Source organism: Pagrus pagrus (genome assembly GCF_965226575.1).
Source record: "Pagrus pagrus genome assembly, chromosome: 14".
In the NCBI taxonomy this organism is placed as follows: Eukaryota; Metazoa; Chordata; class Actinopteri; order Spariformes; family Sparidae; genus Pagrus; species Pagrus pagrus.
Genome location: NC_140198.1, coordinates 19,293,421 through 19,313,422, shown reverse-complemented (window position 1 = coordinate 19,313,422; position 20,002 = coordinate 19,293,421). Strand labels below are relative to the sequence as shown.

General features: G+C 41.9%; 1 protein-coding gene across 1 annotated transcript in view; it reads right to left on the bottom strand.

Moving 5' to 3' along the window:
- Nucleotides 1–20,002, bottom strand: part of LOC311269105 (neurexin-2-like) — a 137,614-nt gene that overhangs the window by 62,056 nt on the left and 55,556 nt on the right. The window contains 7 exon segments of the mRNA XM_084373096.1: nucleotides 4–97; nucleotides 2,890–3,270; nucleotides 3,329–3,470; nucleotides 8,629–8,655; nucleotides 12,740–12,943; nucleotides 13,776–14,159; nucleotides 14,836–15,265. Of these exon segments, the coding sequence (XP_084229222.1) occupies nucleotides 4–97; nucleotides 2,890–3,270; nucleotides 3,329–3,470; nucleotides 8,629–8,655; nucleotides 12,740–12,943; nucleotides 13,776–14,159; nucleotides 14,836–15,265 (1,662 nt within the window).

Sequence of the window (20,002 nt, the reverse complement as noted above, 5' to 3'; positions counted from 1 at the left end):
CACCACATTGTGCCACTGGTTGTCGTTGAGTGGCTTGTCAGAGTTTCCCTTCATAAGTGACGGACCATTTCCCAAGTCAAAAACATAATGGATGTACCTACAGGACAACGCAGATGTTTAGAATCAGTATTTCTTATCCGGTATTAGTTTAATGCAAACGTTACGTCATTTACAAACTAGACAGCTGAATAATCCAATTACACTATGGATGAGACTGCTGTGTGATTAGAGCATCAGGGTTACGCAGCTGCTGTCTCTTTTGTTACACTACCACAGAGGCGGCTCCAAGTCAGACATGTTCAAATGCTTGAACGTGTACGTAAACACACACATTAAGGCTTAAGAGATGCCATCATGTTGATATTAAACTTGATAAGCAGACAGTGCACCGTCAAAAATTAGATCTCGTCTGAATCAAAGTTAAGCAGCATCCAAGCTGCTACAATTCACACGTAACATTGAGCAGTCTGAAAACTGTGACTGAAGTGTTGGTTGCCATTTTTGGAGCTTCTGTTGCAGGCTGCGGAGCCGAACAAGGCCTCCTGCTGACTAATTGCTTACTGAGAGAAAGTCTGTGCGAGGTTTGACAGTGGGAAGCTGCAATTGTTGCTTCGCTTGCTTTGTTTTCGACAACCTTTCTCTGCTATTCTCTCTGTAACAAAAAAATGTATTTACAATGAATAAAACATTTGGGACATATTGGTAACCAAATGTGCATGAGTCGGTCCTCGTGTGAGAATGACACTGATGCTGTCGTAACGGCAGCTATTGTTTTGGCACTCACGCTTCCTCTCGGCTCTTCTCTGCCTTTAACAAAATAATTCATGACGAACAGATGATTTTAGAGCTATTTTCTGTCTCTCTGTAGTGCTGCAGGCTGATGGATTCAAGATGAGAAGCATGATTAGGTAACTTAAAGAATAAAGGAAGGTAGACTATTCATATGCCTTCAGTTTTTGCAAACATATTGCAGCACTGAAACAAAAGACTATACAAGTACAAAATTAGGTATATATAAATAGTTTGTTCCTGTCCCCTCCTATCTCTCCTCATCCTGACCAGAGCTGCCACGTTAGTCAATTATTCGATTGCAGTATTGGGTCAAACAACAATTGGTCTGTAACGCAGTAGTGTGGCGCGTTGCTGTTCCTAAATTCAGTAATCACATTACAGTTACAATCCAAACTAATAACCCATTACTTGTCTTACATAAGTTCAACAATTATCTGCACATTGGGCGGATAGAAAAAATAATCATTGAACATGGCTTTTTATGCACTCGTGCGACAATCTTCTGAGCTCTCCTGATGTCCATGAGATTCAACACAGCCACACTGTCAGCGTGCCCGTGGAGAGGCCTCAGAGGAGGAACAGGCTGTCCCTCATCAGGTGTAACCACTGCCAAACACGTCAATTAAGCCGGACAAATCTACTATAAAGCCATTGTTTGGTGAGTGAGTGGCTCAAGTGAGTTTGTTTAAGTGTGTTTGACCCGTTAAATGCAGTTCAGATGCCGTTTAAACATGTTTTTTTCCCCCTTTCCAGTCTGACATCATCATCTGATGGTGTCAGGAAGGACATAAATATTTGTACTAAGCTGTGTTAGGAAGGCCGACCTCTTTTATTTTGTTTTATATAATGTTGTAGTTTTAAATTGAGGCCATTACTGTGCAGAACATTTTTCTGTGAAGTGCACTTTCACCCCCTTACAGGGTACATTTTACAAGGTTGCAAGGTAAAGTTATTATCATTTTTTACAGCACAAGGTTTAAACAAAAACAAACTAGGTAGGAGTGTGGAGGATGAATTGAGGCGTCTCACAGCCTGGGGAATGAAGCTGCTCCATAGTTTGGTGGTACAGTATGGCAGGGATACTTCTGTATCATTTTCCAGATGGCAGCAGGGTGTTTTTTTGTTATTGAAGAGCAGAAAGGGCAGATCAACAGTACGTCCTCCTCGTTAGGATGTTATAATAATATATATGTTATATGTGGGCATATGTGAGGTTTACTGTCATATTCTTAACTCGCAGTTAGGTGGCAATGCATCTCAGGCTATGCTACTGAGAAATGCAAAAGTAATGTAACTAACAAAGCAGCGTAACAAGTTAGTTTCTTTCCTTTCTTGAGGGAGTAAATAGGAGTAAATAAGTAAAGTAATGCATAACTTTTTGAAAAAAGAAAGTGTAATATATTACTTTTTTTGGGTAAGTTCCTCAACACTCTTGATTAATTGATTGAAAATAAAATTAATTGCAAACTATTTTGATATTTGAGTAATTGTTTCAATGTCAAACACTAACTGGTTTCAACTTCTTAAAGCAACATTATGTAGAAATTGGCATTTTGTGTGATTTGGCTTCCCCACAGTTTCTGTGTGCAACACCACTGTGGTAAATACAAATCCCAGGTCTGTAACAATGTGTCAGACGCAATGTAGGTGCTAACTACAAGCAAAACTCATTACAGCATAACAATGTCAGGTGTTGAAAACTTGTATGTTGAAGTAAACATGTATGTAACGCGGTGTTGCTACCCTCTCACTGAAGTTACATAGTGTAGAAACAAGTGATAGGGGGGCGGAGTGGCTGAGACAGAGACACCGTTCACCTTATTACAAGACACTGTACCATCAACATGATTTTTAAGCTTTTATTTTAAGTTAAAAAGTTACATAATGTTGCTTTCAATGTAAAGATTTACTGCTTTTCTTTGTCATTTATGATAGTAAATTAAAACTCCTCGAGTTTTGGAACGATGGTTTGACAAATAAGACAATCTGACAACGTCAATTTAGACCCTGAAAAATTGTGATGAGCATTTTTCACAAATCTAAGATTTTATAGACTAATCGATTAAGGATGAAAACAATCAACACCCCAGCACTTACCCTTTGACCAGCTCCACAACGATGAAGTCACTGCCATCCCCAGAGTTGTAAAGTATCAGGCCGTCTGGACTGGTTGTCTTAAACTGGAAGAACAGGTGCATGGAGGCGTAGGCCTGCAAGGTGGAGAAGGCCAAGTAGCTGGCTTGAGTTAGAAAAGTTACAGGATTGGCAACGATGTGCCTCATGCCGAATCTTGCATTCAGCTCGCAGTAGGAGATGTCTCCGTTCTTGCACTGGTCCAGATAGAGCATCCCATTGACGGAGAGAGCTTGCAGATGGCCAATGAAGTTGGAAGGCATCACAGAGATGAAACGCCGCTCCGTCATGATCCCCGTCTCAATGTTATTGAACTCCAGGCGGGTGTGGGCACCAGTCATCAGGCTATGAGACAAGATATGCAGCTTAAATTTCAAATACCTTTCAATAGCTTTGTAAGCACAGCTCCTTCATTCCTACCGTACCTTCCACTGTCACATTGTCCACAGAGAGCTGCAAATTCTTCCCACGCCGCAACACCATCACTGTGTGCCACTCATTGTCATTCAGCTTCTCGCCTACCAGGAGTATCTCTGGTCCCTTGCCTAGGAGGAGAAAGGTGGCAAGTGACAATCATACCATATCGGCTCAGTATGCACTCTTTCCTCTCTCAACATGGCAAGCACCGTCAGGGTGCATACATTCATTCACTTACAGAAGCGCTCACACACGTACAGCCATTAACAATTTCTTGCAACCAATAATTTGCATTCACTTAACACTACTGTAAGTTAAATGAGGAATGAAACAAAAAAAAACTGAATGTGTAAAATCATTCCTCTACTGAAATAGCATGGTTTCTTTTTATGGGGTCATTTGGGGAAACATGTTCGTTGTTATCCAGAGGCTTGGCTCAAACATTCAGCTTTAAGTGTCAGAATTTCTGCACTATCCTCTGCTTTTTTCACTGGTTTCAAAATAGGTCACAGTGCAGAAGCATGCCACTGCAGCACCGTCATCCCGAATCAGTGCCTATGCAACAGGCCGACACGGCAGTTCAAAGGAGTTCTGACATCGCTTGGGAAACTAATTGGCCATGCCTTGCCTAAGCTGACTGCGCCTTTAGGGGTTTGTCTGTCTAATTGAGCTCAGGGTGCAGGAGAATTACAGGGGACGTACAGAGGGCAATAAATGGAAAACATCAACTGGTTTTCGAACACTTCACTGTTTCATCCTCAGGGAAATAAAGGAGACTTTGTCCAGGGCTGCATATCAAGTGTCTTCGCAGCGCAGCGCACAATACCCGCCATCCAACCGCTGAATATCGACTGCGCACACCAGACGGATCAATCATGTCAAACCGTGCTCCCTCTATATTTGATGGACTTAGTTAGGTAATGACAAAACAAACCACTTGCTGGAATCATGTCCAACACAAGAGGAGAATTGTTTACCTTGTAAACCCCTATCACGATCGCAGAGCTACACACCAGATTTGCTGTAATAAAAGAGCAGATAGCGCCGGATAGGAGGGACTATTCATCTTATCTGTGCTTCTCAAAGGAGAGCTACCCTGCTATCTCGAGTCAGCGTCTGAACCCAAACAACTTAATACCAAGAGAGAAAAATTGAATGCAAATTCTTGCACGGCCACAGAAGTATTATCATGTGTTTTATTGTATTGAGGTGTTTATCAACTGGGCATAATTTTGTTGGATACTTAAAGATGCATAATAAAGGGATCTCAAACAATTTCACACAAAAATGGCTGTTTACAAGGCTTGGAGACTGCTGATATGACTGTGTATGCGACAAACGTTAGCCTTTCATAACATAATAAACTCTCATAAGTTGCCTCAAGTGACGTCGCTTGAGTGAGTGTCCTTTGGTGCTAAAGACATCAAGTCTGAAAATGGAGAGTGTGGCGGTGGAGAGAGGTGTGCTAACCAGTCCTCTGCTGCCCGCTCCTCAACTCTGCTTCAGGTTAGCACCTCGAGGCTATGTTAGCCGCTACTAGCATCAAACACAAGTATCTCGGACGTGTGGGTAATGTAGGTCAGAGGCCAGGTTTTGACTAGAAAGAAGGACGTGTTGAAATGAAAGCGGCGATATTTCAATAAGTCAAAACATTTTTGGGGAAACCGGGGAAAGACCCCTGTGGTTCCCCTCCTGACCACTAGATGGAGCTAATTTAACTATCAGCTCTCTATTTAGAGGGATCTTGCCTTGCTCATTCTTTTTGAATGGCATCAAAATAATTTTACCGCGTTTTTGCCCTTGTGTTTTTTTTTAGGATATATATGCACATTTTTTTTTACTGTTAACATGAAAATATTCTGAAGAGTGATCCCTCCATGAGCAAAAAAATAACACATTTTAGTGTAATTGAAGAGAACGGCAATGATCAAACTGTTCAAATAAAAATCAAAAATTTCCGTTGCCTATGCATAACGTTAGATTTAGCCTTTGTTGCAGATAAAGTAGGAACGATGACAAAAAAATCTTATGCATAAATACCAAGTCTGCATGGATCAAAATGATTTATCAGGATGCCCCCTGGGAAGATGCCCCTTTACAAGATTTTATATTTAGTTTTATTGATGCCAAAGTTGTAGTCTTGTTATGATTTAAGTAGCCTCTAAATGTAGAGTTAAGCACACTTCTTGTCCACATATATTGATTCAATTTATATATTTTATAAAGTAAAATAGACACTGTTCTTAAGTCTTACCCTGGTCTACCCCTAGAACTAACTTGATCTGAAAGAGGGGTCATGATGAATTTTATCTCAGTACATATAAATTCAGTACACATCGTAAAACTGACTGCACACTCCGTGTTTCATATAGTGATCTATCTCTAACACTGCAGTGGGTAGTAAAACAGTGTAGTGTAATATGTATTCACACTTCTGACTGTAAACCCTTTGAAATGTGGGCTCCCTTCAAAGAGCCGTCCCTTCACAGGCTCAGCTTCCAGAGGCTCCAGAGCATGCTGCACATGTACGGGGTCTATTTTGTCCAGTTTGATCCTCAGTTAAAATTGAATTTGATTAATATTTTCAAACAAGGATGACTTCAAAGGCATCGTGCGGTTATACAGGTCAGCATTATGAGTGAGCTGAGACTTTGAACGCAGGATGTGCGTGTTAATCAAAGCACGCTATGGTAATTTTGTAATTTTGTAGAACAAATGCTTCATTTCAAAAGTGTGCAGTGTACCATTATTCCCCGGATTCCAGAGAATTAATGAAGAGCATTGCAGCAACATTTGTTCTCACAACTATTACCCTCCCCCTGACAACTTCCAAGCAGCGGCCGCAGACGGGCTGTCTCTTTGATTCCTTCAGAAATAAGCTACACACGCGAGATGCCTCACCTGAAAAATCAGAATTCTTCATCCTGTAATCCCCTAAAGCAGTCTCTTAACAAGGATGTTCAAAATTCACAATGAGTCTATGCCACAAAGTCTTATCTCCCCAGTGACAGCGCTCACTAAATGATGATTGTTTAAATCATTTGGGCAGATCATTCTTGCAATTTAGAATTTAGCTCCATTTTCATAAAATCCATCAACGAGCCATCCATCGTCATCTTAATCTGTAATATTAAACTCTTCAGCGGTCACTACTGCAGCATACATATACATAATATAACTGACCAGGGAGACGATTAATTGTGCATAAAGAGAAGTGCACACACAGTACTGTGCACATTTTCTGTGGACGGTGTGTGATGGTGCAATGCCATCTGCTGGTGGAGAGGGCAACTTCTAGGGCAGATATGTGTGGATTAAATATATACAACCCTTCCTTTCATAAGACGTGTGCAATATATTTTCTTTTCTACCTGCATGATTATTTCTTTGCATATTTCACTTTCTATTGGGTGCCATGAACCACTCAAAATGGCTATTAATGTCACTCCTGCAGATAGATTATTAAACTGGTTTATGGAAATGGCACATGCACACCTCAATTCTGTTCAATCATCCACACACCCATGAATGAACACACACACACACACGCACGCGCACGCGCACACACACTACTCACCTTGATCAGAGAAAAACAATGTAATCCATTCAACATAAAGACTGTCGTTTAGGCTCAGCGTCACACATATGTTGCAACAGCAAAAGTGACCATTTTTGCTGTAGAGCTATTAAATCAGCATCTCCGATCAATAGATTAACAAGAGACAAAATGACAGTGAAGACTAGAGGTTATTGGTTTTTCTATTGTGCATGCTGAAATGTTGAAATACGTTTGAGAGCACAAGAAACAGTTGTTGCAAAAGGCGAGCATAAATACAGTATAATGGCTGATATCCAGGCCTGTCTGCAAATCACTGAGAAATTAAACATTAGCAGTTTTATTTTACAATGATCCAGGAATTATTCAAACATGAGGGGTGGAAACAAGCTTTCAGCCGGCACTCGATTGTAGTGATAATATTTAAAGCATTCATAGGTCTCCGCTGTATTGGATGATCTATATCAGAGAAGCGGTCACCTCTCCACTGGCGATAGCGCTTATCTCTTTCTCCCACTGCTGTATTCTGAACCAAGACTTAAATTGCCTGTCTCTCACTATCAGGTGGGAGCGTCAATCTACATCATAAATTCAAACATTACCGCAGTGTAAGCTAAAGGACCACTCCAAAAGAATATGAAATAACAGAGAATCAATTGTGTTGATACAGAGGAGGATCTGCCTTCCATTAGATCAATGGAATAGTGTTTGCTTACTTAAATACCCTATGGTCCATGATACGTGTCTTTGATGGATGCCCTTGTCCTGTCTTGTCTTGAGTGTTTTTATGAAGTATTTTTTCTCCCTTGCTGGGTGATTTTAGACATTGATTCAGTTCATTCATTTTGCATTTTGATGGACCATCTGGTCCAGGATGTTTCCTCAAATTAAAATTTTTAGGCTATAAAACAAAAGGAAGATAACAAGTGTCTGTTGATGTGTGATGAGTGGGTAGATTAGGACATTTATTATATTTAAATGATTTCTCATTTAAAACTGGCGTCTGGTGATTTAATTTACCCATAAAGATTATGTTACATGACATGTATTTTCCCAAAATGAAAAGAAGTGGCTGCAACCAACTGTAATCTCTCTATCCGGTTTCAACATCTAAGCAGAAGCGAGTCTTTTTGATCGCTGACAGTCTTGTCTCATACTAATCTATTGATCAGATATCAGGCTAAGCTTTAAATTAACTCAGCTCTGCTGCTGCAGTGTGATTACCCAACTAACAAAATCACATTTTCCTCCTAACTGAGAATGAGCACTGCTTTTCTCTCCACAGATAATTGCTGATTGTACTTGGACTGCGCCCAATTATCAGCTGTGTGAGAAAATTTGTCACAGGCAAATGAATGACACTCATTTGCAGCACAACAGCAGACTACTGTATGTCAAATTTAGCTCCATTTGATTACAACATTAATGCATCGCAATAATGAGAAAATGTGTAATTCAAATTGTTACTATAATGTGGATTTTTGTGGGTGTAGAGCAAAAAGATCCAATTATATTTAACCATACAACACAGTGAAGTCTCATTCGTTTACTTATCTTTATAATGATGCTTGTGTGTAGGATAAAAGCAACAGTAAACAAGGGAACTTGTAGGCCAGAATAAATGACTTGCGTTGTGTTTGATAAGGGAATAGAGCAAGAGGCATATGATTATACCACAGTGCAGTGTTCTCTAAATCATGGTACAGTAAATAATCATAGGAGACACTTACTGAGATTACAGTCTATCCTGATACAATCTGGTGAGAGAGAGAGTGAGATGGTGAGATTAAAAGAAAAAAGGAACAGCACAAAAGAGGAGAATATTTCACATCCTTCAAGGTACATTCTGCAGACAGTTCAGTGCTTTTCAGAGCCCACCATCCGGGGACAGCCTGGAGAGTCTAAACCGCCACTTTCCTCCCTGTGGTGCACATAACGTTAGAAAAAGGAACAGCGAGTGAAAAGGAGAACCTCAGCGTGTGTCTGGCACTGCTGGGAGTACAATAGACGAGATCAAAGTCGGGATCAATAAGAGTTTTATTGACCATAAAAGCAGAGGTGCACCAGTATTATTTTTAGCATCGGTATCGGCTCCGATGCGGCTGCTTACATTCAGCGTCGGCGAATTAATTTGACTGTTTCTGATGCCACGGCTGATAGTTTTACTAACATGTTCTTCGGGGTAAAAAGGTGAACTTGCAGCGCTGTGAGGAAAAGTGTGTGAGGCTGATAACAAAAAAGGAAGCTGTGTCAGATTTGGTTGAAGATGTGAATCCGAATTATCCATCTTAAAGCCTATCACCTAAACGAGCATCATGAATTTACGACACAGAGCCACTCTCGGTCATAGCAATCTTTGTTGTTATAATGAATTTTAAATTAAGTACTAGTTTCCTGTCAGATCTAAGCATCAGCCTCTTGTATATCATATTCTGTGCACGTGGATTAATAGAATGTGTTGTTAAGGATAAGTTATTAAACTATTTTACTGAATACAACTGAGAAGGTCATGAATGTGTCATTTAGTCATTAGTTTATGTTAGCAGACTCTCAGGCTGAAGAGAGACACTGAGTAGTGGGAAATTGCGGAAAATTCGACCTGAGTCCTTCATAGAGAAATACACAGTCCAGCAGTATTAAAGGAGACATATTATGCTAATTTTCAGGTTCATGATTTTATTTTGGGTTACTACTAGAATAGTTTTACATGCTATAATGTTAAAAAATCCGTTTTCTCATACTGTCCAGTGCTGCGGCACTGTATTCCACCTCTGTCTGAAACGCTCTGTTTTAGCTCCTGTCTCTTTAAGGCCCCCCTCCTGAATACGAGTCTGCTCTGATTGGTAAGTTCACACATGCCTGAGCCAGCACAGCTAACAACAACAGAGCAGCTGTGCTAAATCAATTCTTGTGTGCCAAACTTGTCGATAGGTATAAAGTATGAAAATGTGTGACATGGTGACGTAGTGTGATGTCACAAAGTCACAGAATTAAAGGCGGAACTACTGAAGAGGCGTTTAAGGAGCAGAGTTTTCTGTAGGAGAGAAGAGCGATGAAAAAGTGATTAATACATGTAAAGACTGAACAGTTGTTATGTAGAGCTGCTGTACGGGTTATCATACTTTGGCTAAAATAATGTCACCTGCTGTACTGATGCACCTCTACGCAAGCTCCCAAACTTTGATCCGTCTTCACTCTTAAACCCAAACTTCTGGCCCGATGGTAATACATCATCCAAGTCTAATACAGAGGAAAAGGGCGATTTGCACAACCTGCAGCCACAATGAACCTTACACCATGAAAAAAAAAGCACAAATGTGACACTCTGCTAACATCTGCTCATGTCTGCTAGAGCTAACGTCTTCTAAATCCATCTGCAATATTCACACTTTTGCTCTTAAAATGGATTCACCCGATTATTCTTTGCATGGTCTGAATAATGAAACCAATTTATCCAACTGTAAGTGAATACATTGGTGTAAGTCATGTGGCTGAGGTGTGCTCTCAAGCTGTCAACCATCACAGAGCAGTGGATACAGACAGCCAGAGACCAGAGAGACTGTGTGTGTGTGTGTGTGTGTGTGTGTGTGTGTGTGTGTGTGTGTGTGTGTGTGTGTGTGCGTGTGAGTCCATCACTGGCACCCACTGTTCACTGAAGCGACTCTAAACTGGACAGGCCAGTAAATGTGGTGGGAGGGAACTACAGCGGTCACATCTACGGCGTGAGTGGTCTAAGTGGTAATATCTCAGAGTAATGATGGATCTGGTCTCTGACTGCCTTCTCCTTGAACTGCAGACAAGCCATTGAAGGGCTGAAAGAGCCGAGACGGTCAGATGGGACCTGACCACTGGATGAACTGAGAGAGAGACATAGAGAGACAGAGAGAGAGAGAGAGGGAGAGAGAGAAAGAGAGAGAGAGAGGGGGGGAGAGGGCAGAATATACACACCTGCAGTTGCTTAAAAAGTATTAAACATCCTGTTTTTTTATTGTTTAGTTTTGTACTATATCTTCTTTTTTTTGTTCTTGTTGTTCCTGTTTTATTCCTGAAATAAAAGGTGATTATTCTCTAACTGATGTGTAAAAATACACATCTGGTGCGCCCCAGTTAACAAATAGTTAAGGTGCATACTGTACCTCATAACCATGGCTACTTACGGTTGGATTATGGTTTGAGACCTTTGTTGCAAGTCATAGCCCTCTCTTACTCTCCCCATGTTACCTGTCTACCTCTGTAATGCTGGTAAAAATGTGCTTTTAATTTCTACTTCAAAGTAAAATTTGAAAATACTTGTGCTCAAAGTCCTGGTGGTCTAGTGATAAAGGCACATAGGCTACTATCTAAATGCATTGGCTGCAACAAACGATGATTTTCATTATCGATTCATTTGCAGATGATTTTCTAGACTGATCGATTGATCGTTTGGTCGATAAAATGTCATGAAATAGTGAAAAACATCCATCCCAGTCTCTTAAAGTCCAGGGAGATGTCTTTAAATGTCTTGTTTTGCCAGTCCAAATTCCCCAAATGTTAAGATTTAAAACGATTTCAGAGAAAAGCCAGAAATCTCCATATGTGAGGGGCTGAAAAATTACTTTAACGGTCAATTATCACAATAGTTAAAATTCAAATGACTGAGTCAGTTCGAACTGTATTATCTTTTATTGCTTTTAACATTTTTGAATTTGTTTTTTAACATGTATATTTATTTATTTTTTATTTGAAAAAGACACATTTTCTTTGGTTGCTCACGTCTGTATTTCCCTCATTGTGTGCCTTCTTTCTCTCTTTATTTCTTTTCCTGAGGCTGAGGCTGAGTGGAGGTTAGTGGTTGAGCATTGTACTTCTGCGTTTTTGTATTTTTTTGTGACTGCACAACTTCCAATGTTGGCGCTCAATAAAAATATATTGAAGGAAACAAAAATTGGTGGCAATTGTTGCTCTAGTCTGTAGTAAACCCTGGGTGACTAAAAGCAAACACTTTGCTGAATGCACTTTTTTTCTTTCTGGTGGCGAGTTAGATGAGTGGATTAACAATGCCGTCATACCTCTCTGTACAGTCAGTCACTCTCTGCAGCCAGCTAACAGCAATGCAAGTGTAAATACAAGTCACCATTTTACTGCGGAACATGTATCAGACTACTTCTTGGCTCTGCATGGTTGCCAGGAAACCAGCCAAGACTCCAGGAAGTTATTGTGTGAAGCCAAGAAGTAGTCACAAACATAACCTCCCGTAAATCTGTAAACTGTTTACACTTCTGTTCTAAAACACACGAAAAATAGCTCAAGTGAGAGGTCGTGGTGGGTTTATCTTGTTATCATTTGACATAGCCCGGCTAGCTGTTTCCCCCGCTGGCTGTAGTCTTATAGTTCATGGACAGATATGAGAGCTGTATCGATCTTCTCCTCTAACTCACCATCAGCGAGTGAATAAGCATATTTGCCCCGAAAGGTCAAACTATTCCTTTAAATTCCATCGATAGATGAACTGCTTTCAGACTCCAAATTATGTCTTTTTAAAATCTGGCTGATGTGAGGGACAAAACCATTAGTTCATATGATAACTGTTTAAAGGATATACTTTATTCTACATTACATCCAAAATCCATTATGTTATCACTTTGATTTGAAACTGATCATTTAATTCAATTTAAATTCCTGATTGCAAAAGGATCAAGGCTGCGCTTACCGTTCTTTTTAAGCAACTGTAGTTATTGTGAATGAGGATGTGTATGGGAGAGTCTGAGACGAATCTAAGTCCATGAGAACTCTAGCTAGGTGACACGTCCTAAAAGGTCAACGGGTATTATCTGCTCGCATTTGCCGCAGCAGCAGCATTACCCAGGTTCACAGTGAGCTTCACTCTGCCTCCGTCCAGCTCCAGACGCAGGGTGTCCGCTGACTGCTGAGAGGTGGTGGCCATCAGCAGCCCAAAGGCCCTCTGGGACATGAAGCGGAGGGACACATCCTCGGCCTCCGTGTGTATCGTCCTTGGCAGCAGCACCTTCAGATACATGCTGCCATCATAGCTCACCATGGTGGCCTCTGAGGATTTCAGGGAGAGAAAGCGTTAGCAGACACTGATCCCCAGAGGGAATCAGAATACTAAAAAATTAAAAACACAAAGTGGCGTTCAAGAAATGAAACCTGAATTCTATTGGAGCATATCTCGCGTGCCGCATGATATAATTTTAGATTGCAGTTTTCATCAGTCTCACCAGATGGCAGAAAAGGCCTGGAGCATGTGAAGACAGCGGCTAGATTACAGCTGCAATCAAATTTCAGAGGGATTTATACCCATCATAGCGCAATACAAGGGGGATTTCCATATATCCACATACTATTAGCTGCCAATGGTCTGCGTAATTTGGCCTCTCTGTGAGAAAAACCATCTGCATGGTGAATGCAGAGTGATTCAGGCCGTTTCACTCTGCAGCACTGCATTTGTAATGAAGCACTGGCAACGTCGTCATACTGAAAATTCATTGATGAATCACTGTTCTCTAAGGAGAATTTACTTTTGAATGGCTTCAATGACAAAAAAGACCTGATTTTTTCTTTTGTCCTTTCATTGGCACCAAGACTGCTGTGTGAACACAGAGGGTTACGTTGAGTTGACAGCACGGCTCTCATTAAACATGTAGATATGCGCATGGTCATGCTACAAATGCAAATTAAACTGTATTGTTAAGGAGGCCGGACAGAGCAGTAAGGCCTGATAATGAATTTTCTTTCTATCTACATTTTTTCCATCCGTGCAGGCCACTTTCCAGCCGCTACACATCTATGTTAATAAATAAAATACTGGCCAAAGTGTGTTAAAAGCTTTGCAGCAGCATTTTAAAATATTCTGCCCATCCCTTACTGTCAAACTTACCCTTCTCGCAGCTGGGCCCGAGGTAGCCAGTACCGTTGCAATCGCAAATGTGCCTGTTCCAGCCTTCCCTGCAGTGCCCACTGTTGGCACATGTGTCTCTGGCACACCTGACGTGAGTTTCCCTGGTGCAGAAGCTGCTGACACCTGTGGCGCCCTGAACTTCCGCCAGCCTCCACAGGTTACGGCTCTGTCCGTCAATGAAGAGGTCCCTCACACAGCCCACGTAGCCGAGGCTGAGGGACGCCGTCCACACCTCAGGGGGGAGCATGAGGGCTTGGCGGTCCTCGGGTAAACCTCCGAGATACATGTCCCCGTCTAGGTCGAGGATCTCGCTGCCTTCATTAGCGGCAAAGGGGATGCTCTGGCTGTTGACGGAGATAAAGCCTGTGGGGCAGGCAGTGAGTCAACTTGTACTTATACAATGTTTTTGTTGGAGAAAATGAAGACAGGTGCGTGTGGGCTGTGCTAAGTGAGAAGCGAGAACAAACTGTGAGATTGAGGAAGTGGTGGGCACTCGTCTAGGCTTGTCTTAAAAAGTGAGGATTAGGACACTGTACTGCCAGTCCTCGGGAGTTGGTTTTGCGAGCAGAAGCTCAAACCAAAACTAGCTCTGGAAAAGTGAGTGATTAAAATCACTAATCTTACCCTGCTTGAGAAGGAAGGAAATGTATTTATAGAAAGGTAACGGAAGAAATAGGGAAGGAAGTGTGTGTTTTATGGCTCCTACTAATAATGCAGGCATTTGGATTGTACTAATAAGGTCCAATTTGAGGTGGCTGACTGTATAATTGGCCACTTGTGCGATAGGTGAACACAGATTTCAAAATGTCATACATAGATTATAACAACTAAAAATATCCTTGTAATTAAACCCGAATATGCATGCATGTTTCTCTGCAGTGAATAAGCAGCAGTGCTGATATGACTGTATCAATGCTGGCATAGTGCGACTTCACAGCTTGGGACCTTTTTTCTCCTCCACAGCTACAGCTGGAGGAACAGTAACAGAAGCAGACAGGAGGCTTCCCCTTGCCGTCACAAATAAACATAATTCTCTTACCGTTGCGCCCTCTCCTCTGGAAGTCCACATGGCACCACTCGCCGTCATCCAGCCTCTTGTTGCTGGCTTTCAACTTGATGCTGCCAGAGCCCATATCCATGACCAGGTAGAGAATGCCGTCCAGTAGTTCGATGGCGAAGAAGTCGGCCCTGGGCTTCCTGTCGGGCTGCGCTCCCTGCAGGCTGCCATGGCTGAACAGCAGCAGGCCGCTGGGCTCCGTGGTGCGGAAGTCAAAAGATATGGCGCCCGTCTTCTTTGTGTTCCACCTGGGCAATGTCAAGTAGGCAGACGGCGTGTCGAAGGTGACCGGCTCCAGGGCTTCCACATTCTCGCAGCTGAATACCAGGTCACCATGGATACTGATCCTAGGGTCTCGCTGTTCTGCCAGCTGTGACAGTTCCAGCCTAAACTCATTATTCTTGTAGACCACCTAATAAAGGACAGAGATGTTGTGAGATGAAAGCCTGGGAGAGCAATAAATTCATTGCTAAGGTTGAATATTACTCATCAGTAAATACCAGAATCGATATTAAACAGCAGCAGACAACACATTGATTCAACCATGACCTCGCCAGCGTTGTGTCACATAAACTGGCAGCTTTAATTATATGGATATAGAAGCACTTGGTGCATTAATAAAAAAGAATAAAATCTTTTTTTTGGATCTCCCTGTGGTTCTGACACACGCTGTGCCTCCATGGACAGATAGAGGAAGCATGTAGAATTGAACACATTGTGTTTTTCCTCGACGGCACCGACTCTTTTCATTTATTTTCTCGACCGCAGACTCTCCCTCACCGCACCGGGAATCTGCCAGTTTTTTTAATCAGGATGTTTTCAGGTTTTCACAATTTCTTCATTAACTGCGAAATTGTCATGGGAAAAGAAGAAGGCAGCTCGAGCTGATCTGCTTGTGAAAACGCATTTGGATTTAGATGCAAATGCAAACATTCAAATTATAGACGTTTAGCTGACTCACTCAGGAACCCACAATGGGTCTGACAGTGGAGTAATCTTAAATCCGGGGCGGAGGAATCACAGACAATCGCACCTACACGATGACAAACAATTATGTGTGTTTATACTGAGTAAACTGAAAAGAGATCAAGTCCAAGCGGAGCTGGTGGGTGGGAGAGAGGTGGCCTCGATCCTTTACAAGCACAACACACAATTTATTATTTAAAGAGGCACATTTGGTAAATGTAAGAGGGCAGAAACTTGAGTGCTCATTTTCATTGGTGAGCTCATGATGCAGAAGCAGCTAAATGATGGTAAAAAAGATCAGATGTTTGTGCAATAAACCTCCCTCTGCCTTCTGAGGGACGTCTGTGAGATTGACTTGATATTTCAGATTAATCACACAAAATCCTTTATACAGATATTTGCTCATACTAAATATAAGATACACAATACACACCTGTTCAAACAAAAAGCATTCCTCCGTGTGAAGCTCTTCTTTGTGCTGTTATTGTATTATTTTCTGCCGTCATTTTGGGCTCATCAATATGCACAGCAGGACACAACCAATCCTTGTCTCATTTTGTATCAGTTGTAAGTCACCCGGAGCCGACTGTTATCTGCCGCACTACTCTGCAACCAGTCACTGCCCGAGGTGACACACCACGCTGCACAGCCGAGCTGAGAGGCAATTTAAGCCAATATCACACTTCACACTGCCTCAGTGTGACTAATTAAGCAGTGAAATCAGATGGTCAAACTGACCATCGAGAAAACAGACAATTTCCAAGCGGTAAGGTGCTCAATCAAGTAAGAACAGCGTGTTAGCAGTTACACACAGACAACGTTTACAACTCGGCGCTTCACATCTGACAAAAAAAACGCATCGAGGGCTGCAAAAAGGCACACTGTGACCTCTGCAGGGTGATTATATAAGCCACAGGACAATACAGGAAGTGGAATCCTATTTCACCAATTCAGACGTCTGTTGTATGTGACAAGGATTACCGAGCATCCCAAAACACGAGAATAAAGCTCTGCTAGCGTCGATTGACAAAGCCCTCGTGTCTTCTCTGCTCAAGCGTTGAAGAATAACAGCAGTCTGACAATGAAGCCCTTCTCTGCTGCTAACAGCTGTGTGAGCACATTCTTCATAAGCAAATTGGGCCCAATCCTTGAAACATTAAAGTAGAAGAACCTAATGATGCGGTGTGGGATATCCTGCGGGCACACATGCTACAGACCACTAAGCTGGTGACTTCAAAGACGGATTCATCTCTCCCGCGAGTTGTTGTAGTCGAGACATTCGTCTGAGAGCGGCCATTATTTTTCCTGTACCTGATGAACCTGATGGCCTCTACCCAGCAGCGCTCATCTATTATCATGTAACAGCGAGGGAGATTAGTCTTGGCCCAAACTCTCTACATTCAATAAGACAGGTAGCCCACCAAATGGATCCACTGCGTACACAATAAATATTTTAGGCACCGCTCGTTTCCTCTCCGACGTGATGAGAGGCATATTTATGTGGGAATTCTTTCCATTCACCACAGAGCTTTATTTTCTCCTTCATCATCAAACTCACAGCTTTGGCTTGGTGTGACCCGTCTCTGAACCCGACTCCTGGATTTCCTGGCAGAGCTGATCTCATTTGATCAGCCCTGCCTCCGCCGCCGTTCACCCTCATTATCAGGACCTTTTTGGGTTCTTTTTGTCACCCCATCTTTATGACTCTTTATCCTGTCATACTCTCCCCTGCATGCCTACAGCACATCTAACTATGCGACTATGCGCAGCAGTAGTAGGTCTAAACACCACCACCAGCCACACGCCTACAGAGCGGAGGCTGCTGCATTGGCAGCGATGCTGGGACAATAACCTGTCCATAAATAACATCTCATTTTCATTTTAGTGCACTCACACTGCGGAGTAGTTATGTAGACACTCAGTTTTTGAAATCCATTCAGTTAATGCTTGAATGCTTTAAAATGCTAATATTGTGGAGTTAATTAATGAATTGTAGCACGACTGTGACAAACACATTCAGCTTAAATGTGTCTGTCCTGCAGTGTTTACTGGACAAAATGACCTGTAGACGGTCGGCAATTTGAGGGAGGACGAGGGGTTTTTAGCAAAATGACCAAAATGCTCTCCTCTTGTTAACCTGCCACCCCCCTTCAAACTGTAAACTATTAATACTCTACTGTAGTCTATAGAGTAGTGTCACCTTCATGATCAAAGTGACAAGGTGAGAATTATAGACACACTGCTGCCTGGTCTATTTCTGTAATATTCCCATAATATTTCTGGAGCATCCGTTCTGCTGAAAATACACCCTCTGACGAAGCCACCTCTGTTACAAAATATTTTAGAGAAGACATGACTGCAGATGTAGCTTCTGTGATAGAAAAATGGTGAAATGTGGCAGGTTCACTACAGTTTAGCCTATTAGCATGCTAACTGCCGGGCCACATATCATGCGTGAGCGGCACGCGACGTCTGCTGCTGCAGCGCTCTTTCTTCTCTTTCTAGTTCGCCCTTGATACTGATCAATAAAGATGATGAAGTGTAGCAAGTTTCATGGCGATCCATCAAAACCACAAGAGGAAACGTCGGGGGATTAATGTCTGTGTGATTCGTATCTGATATCGCCGTGTTGGTGTTGTTCCGACAACATCATAATTAATGTTGCTCAAGGACCACTTTGCAACTGATCGATCACGTTTTTTGTGATGTCATAGACTTCAGAAATAGACTGGAAATGTATGCACATGGGCGAAGTTAGTCTTTCTAACACATAATCATAATTAAGTTAGTTCCACGTGAGACACAAACCCTGGTCTCCTCTGTGTTCGACCCCCATATCTTGCTTCTAATGTGGACTTTTGGTGAGTTGCAATGACGGCCGTGCAGCAACATTGATCATGATGTGGTAGGAACAACACAACACGGCGAGATCAGATTAACCATAGTATTCATCCTTTGGAAAACCACGAATGTCCATTAAAATTTCACAGCAATTTATACAGACCTGAGCAGCAAACCATCCTTAGAGACAACATAGCTGCAAATCCTAGCTGTGAAGAATTTGAGAACGTCTGCACCTCCTCTATTTATGTTTCACGGGACTAAACTTTGAAAAAACACATTTCTTTTTGTGGACACAAAGTACAACCGTCTGAACATTTCCGTTCGTTGGCATAAATCCTGCTTTGTGGCCGGGACTTGGAAAGCGAAACTGCCTTTTTTCGAGTTCCAATCAGAAAATTTGTAACAGAAAAAGAAAAATCTTTTCATATAAGCTTTGGAAGCGCACTCAAGTCATGCTTGCAGTCTCCAACAACATCCAACGAAGTAATGAACCAACTTTTAACAAGATAGCATGAGTCTTTATAATCTGCCAAACTCTCACTGTGACACATAAGGAGGCTGCTGTTAGCGTCGTCAGGTCATTTCCTCTTTGTTTGCCGTGTGCAGTTTGTGTATCCCACATCTAAGTGACGTGTCTGTTCTGTCCTTGGTGCATTGTACTCCCAGCTGAGTCCCATACAGCTGGATTTAATGGGGATGAAGAGCAGAGCCTAATAACAGTTTATAAGCATTTACGGAATAAATGGTCTTATATCCTTTGACGTAAGCGTCTCTGACAGAGGAAAACTCAGTCTGAATCGGGTACTGACCCCAAGAAAATATGTATACACTCTGACGCTTCTGCCACTATTTTAATTTAAACTACTGTCTGTTTCAGTCATGTCTCCTCCTAATGCTTCCGTGGTTAGAGGAAGCATTTCTTTCACTTTTAATGCACATAGCACTTCATTTGCTTTTTATGAGCTTGCTCACTTCATTAAAAATGTGTAAGACCACGCTGAAATTGGGCATTAACCCATAATTCACTGCTTTGTCTTTAGTCATTTCTTATGCTGAGGACATGATCTTGTTTAACATACAGTAATTAATGTGACGGGTACAGGCCGGAGTTAAAAGCTATAGAAAAGCGGATATAGCGACGAAGAGTAAGTTTGGATTTTGTTTCAGGAGCGAACACAAGAAGATGCATCTGTTTCTTATGGATATTATAGTTCCATGTTCTGAAAGGGAGTCCCGCAGGAATCTATAAATGCATATGCTCTGCACAGTGCGGTGCAGCTGAAAATTTCTCCTTCAAATACCCTACAGCAGGAGAATCAATAGGAATGTTAGCGGTGAT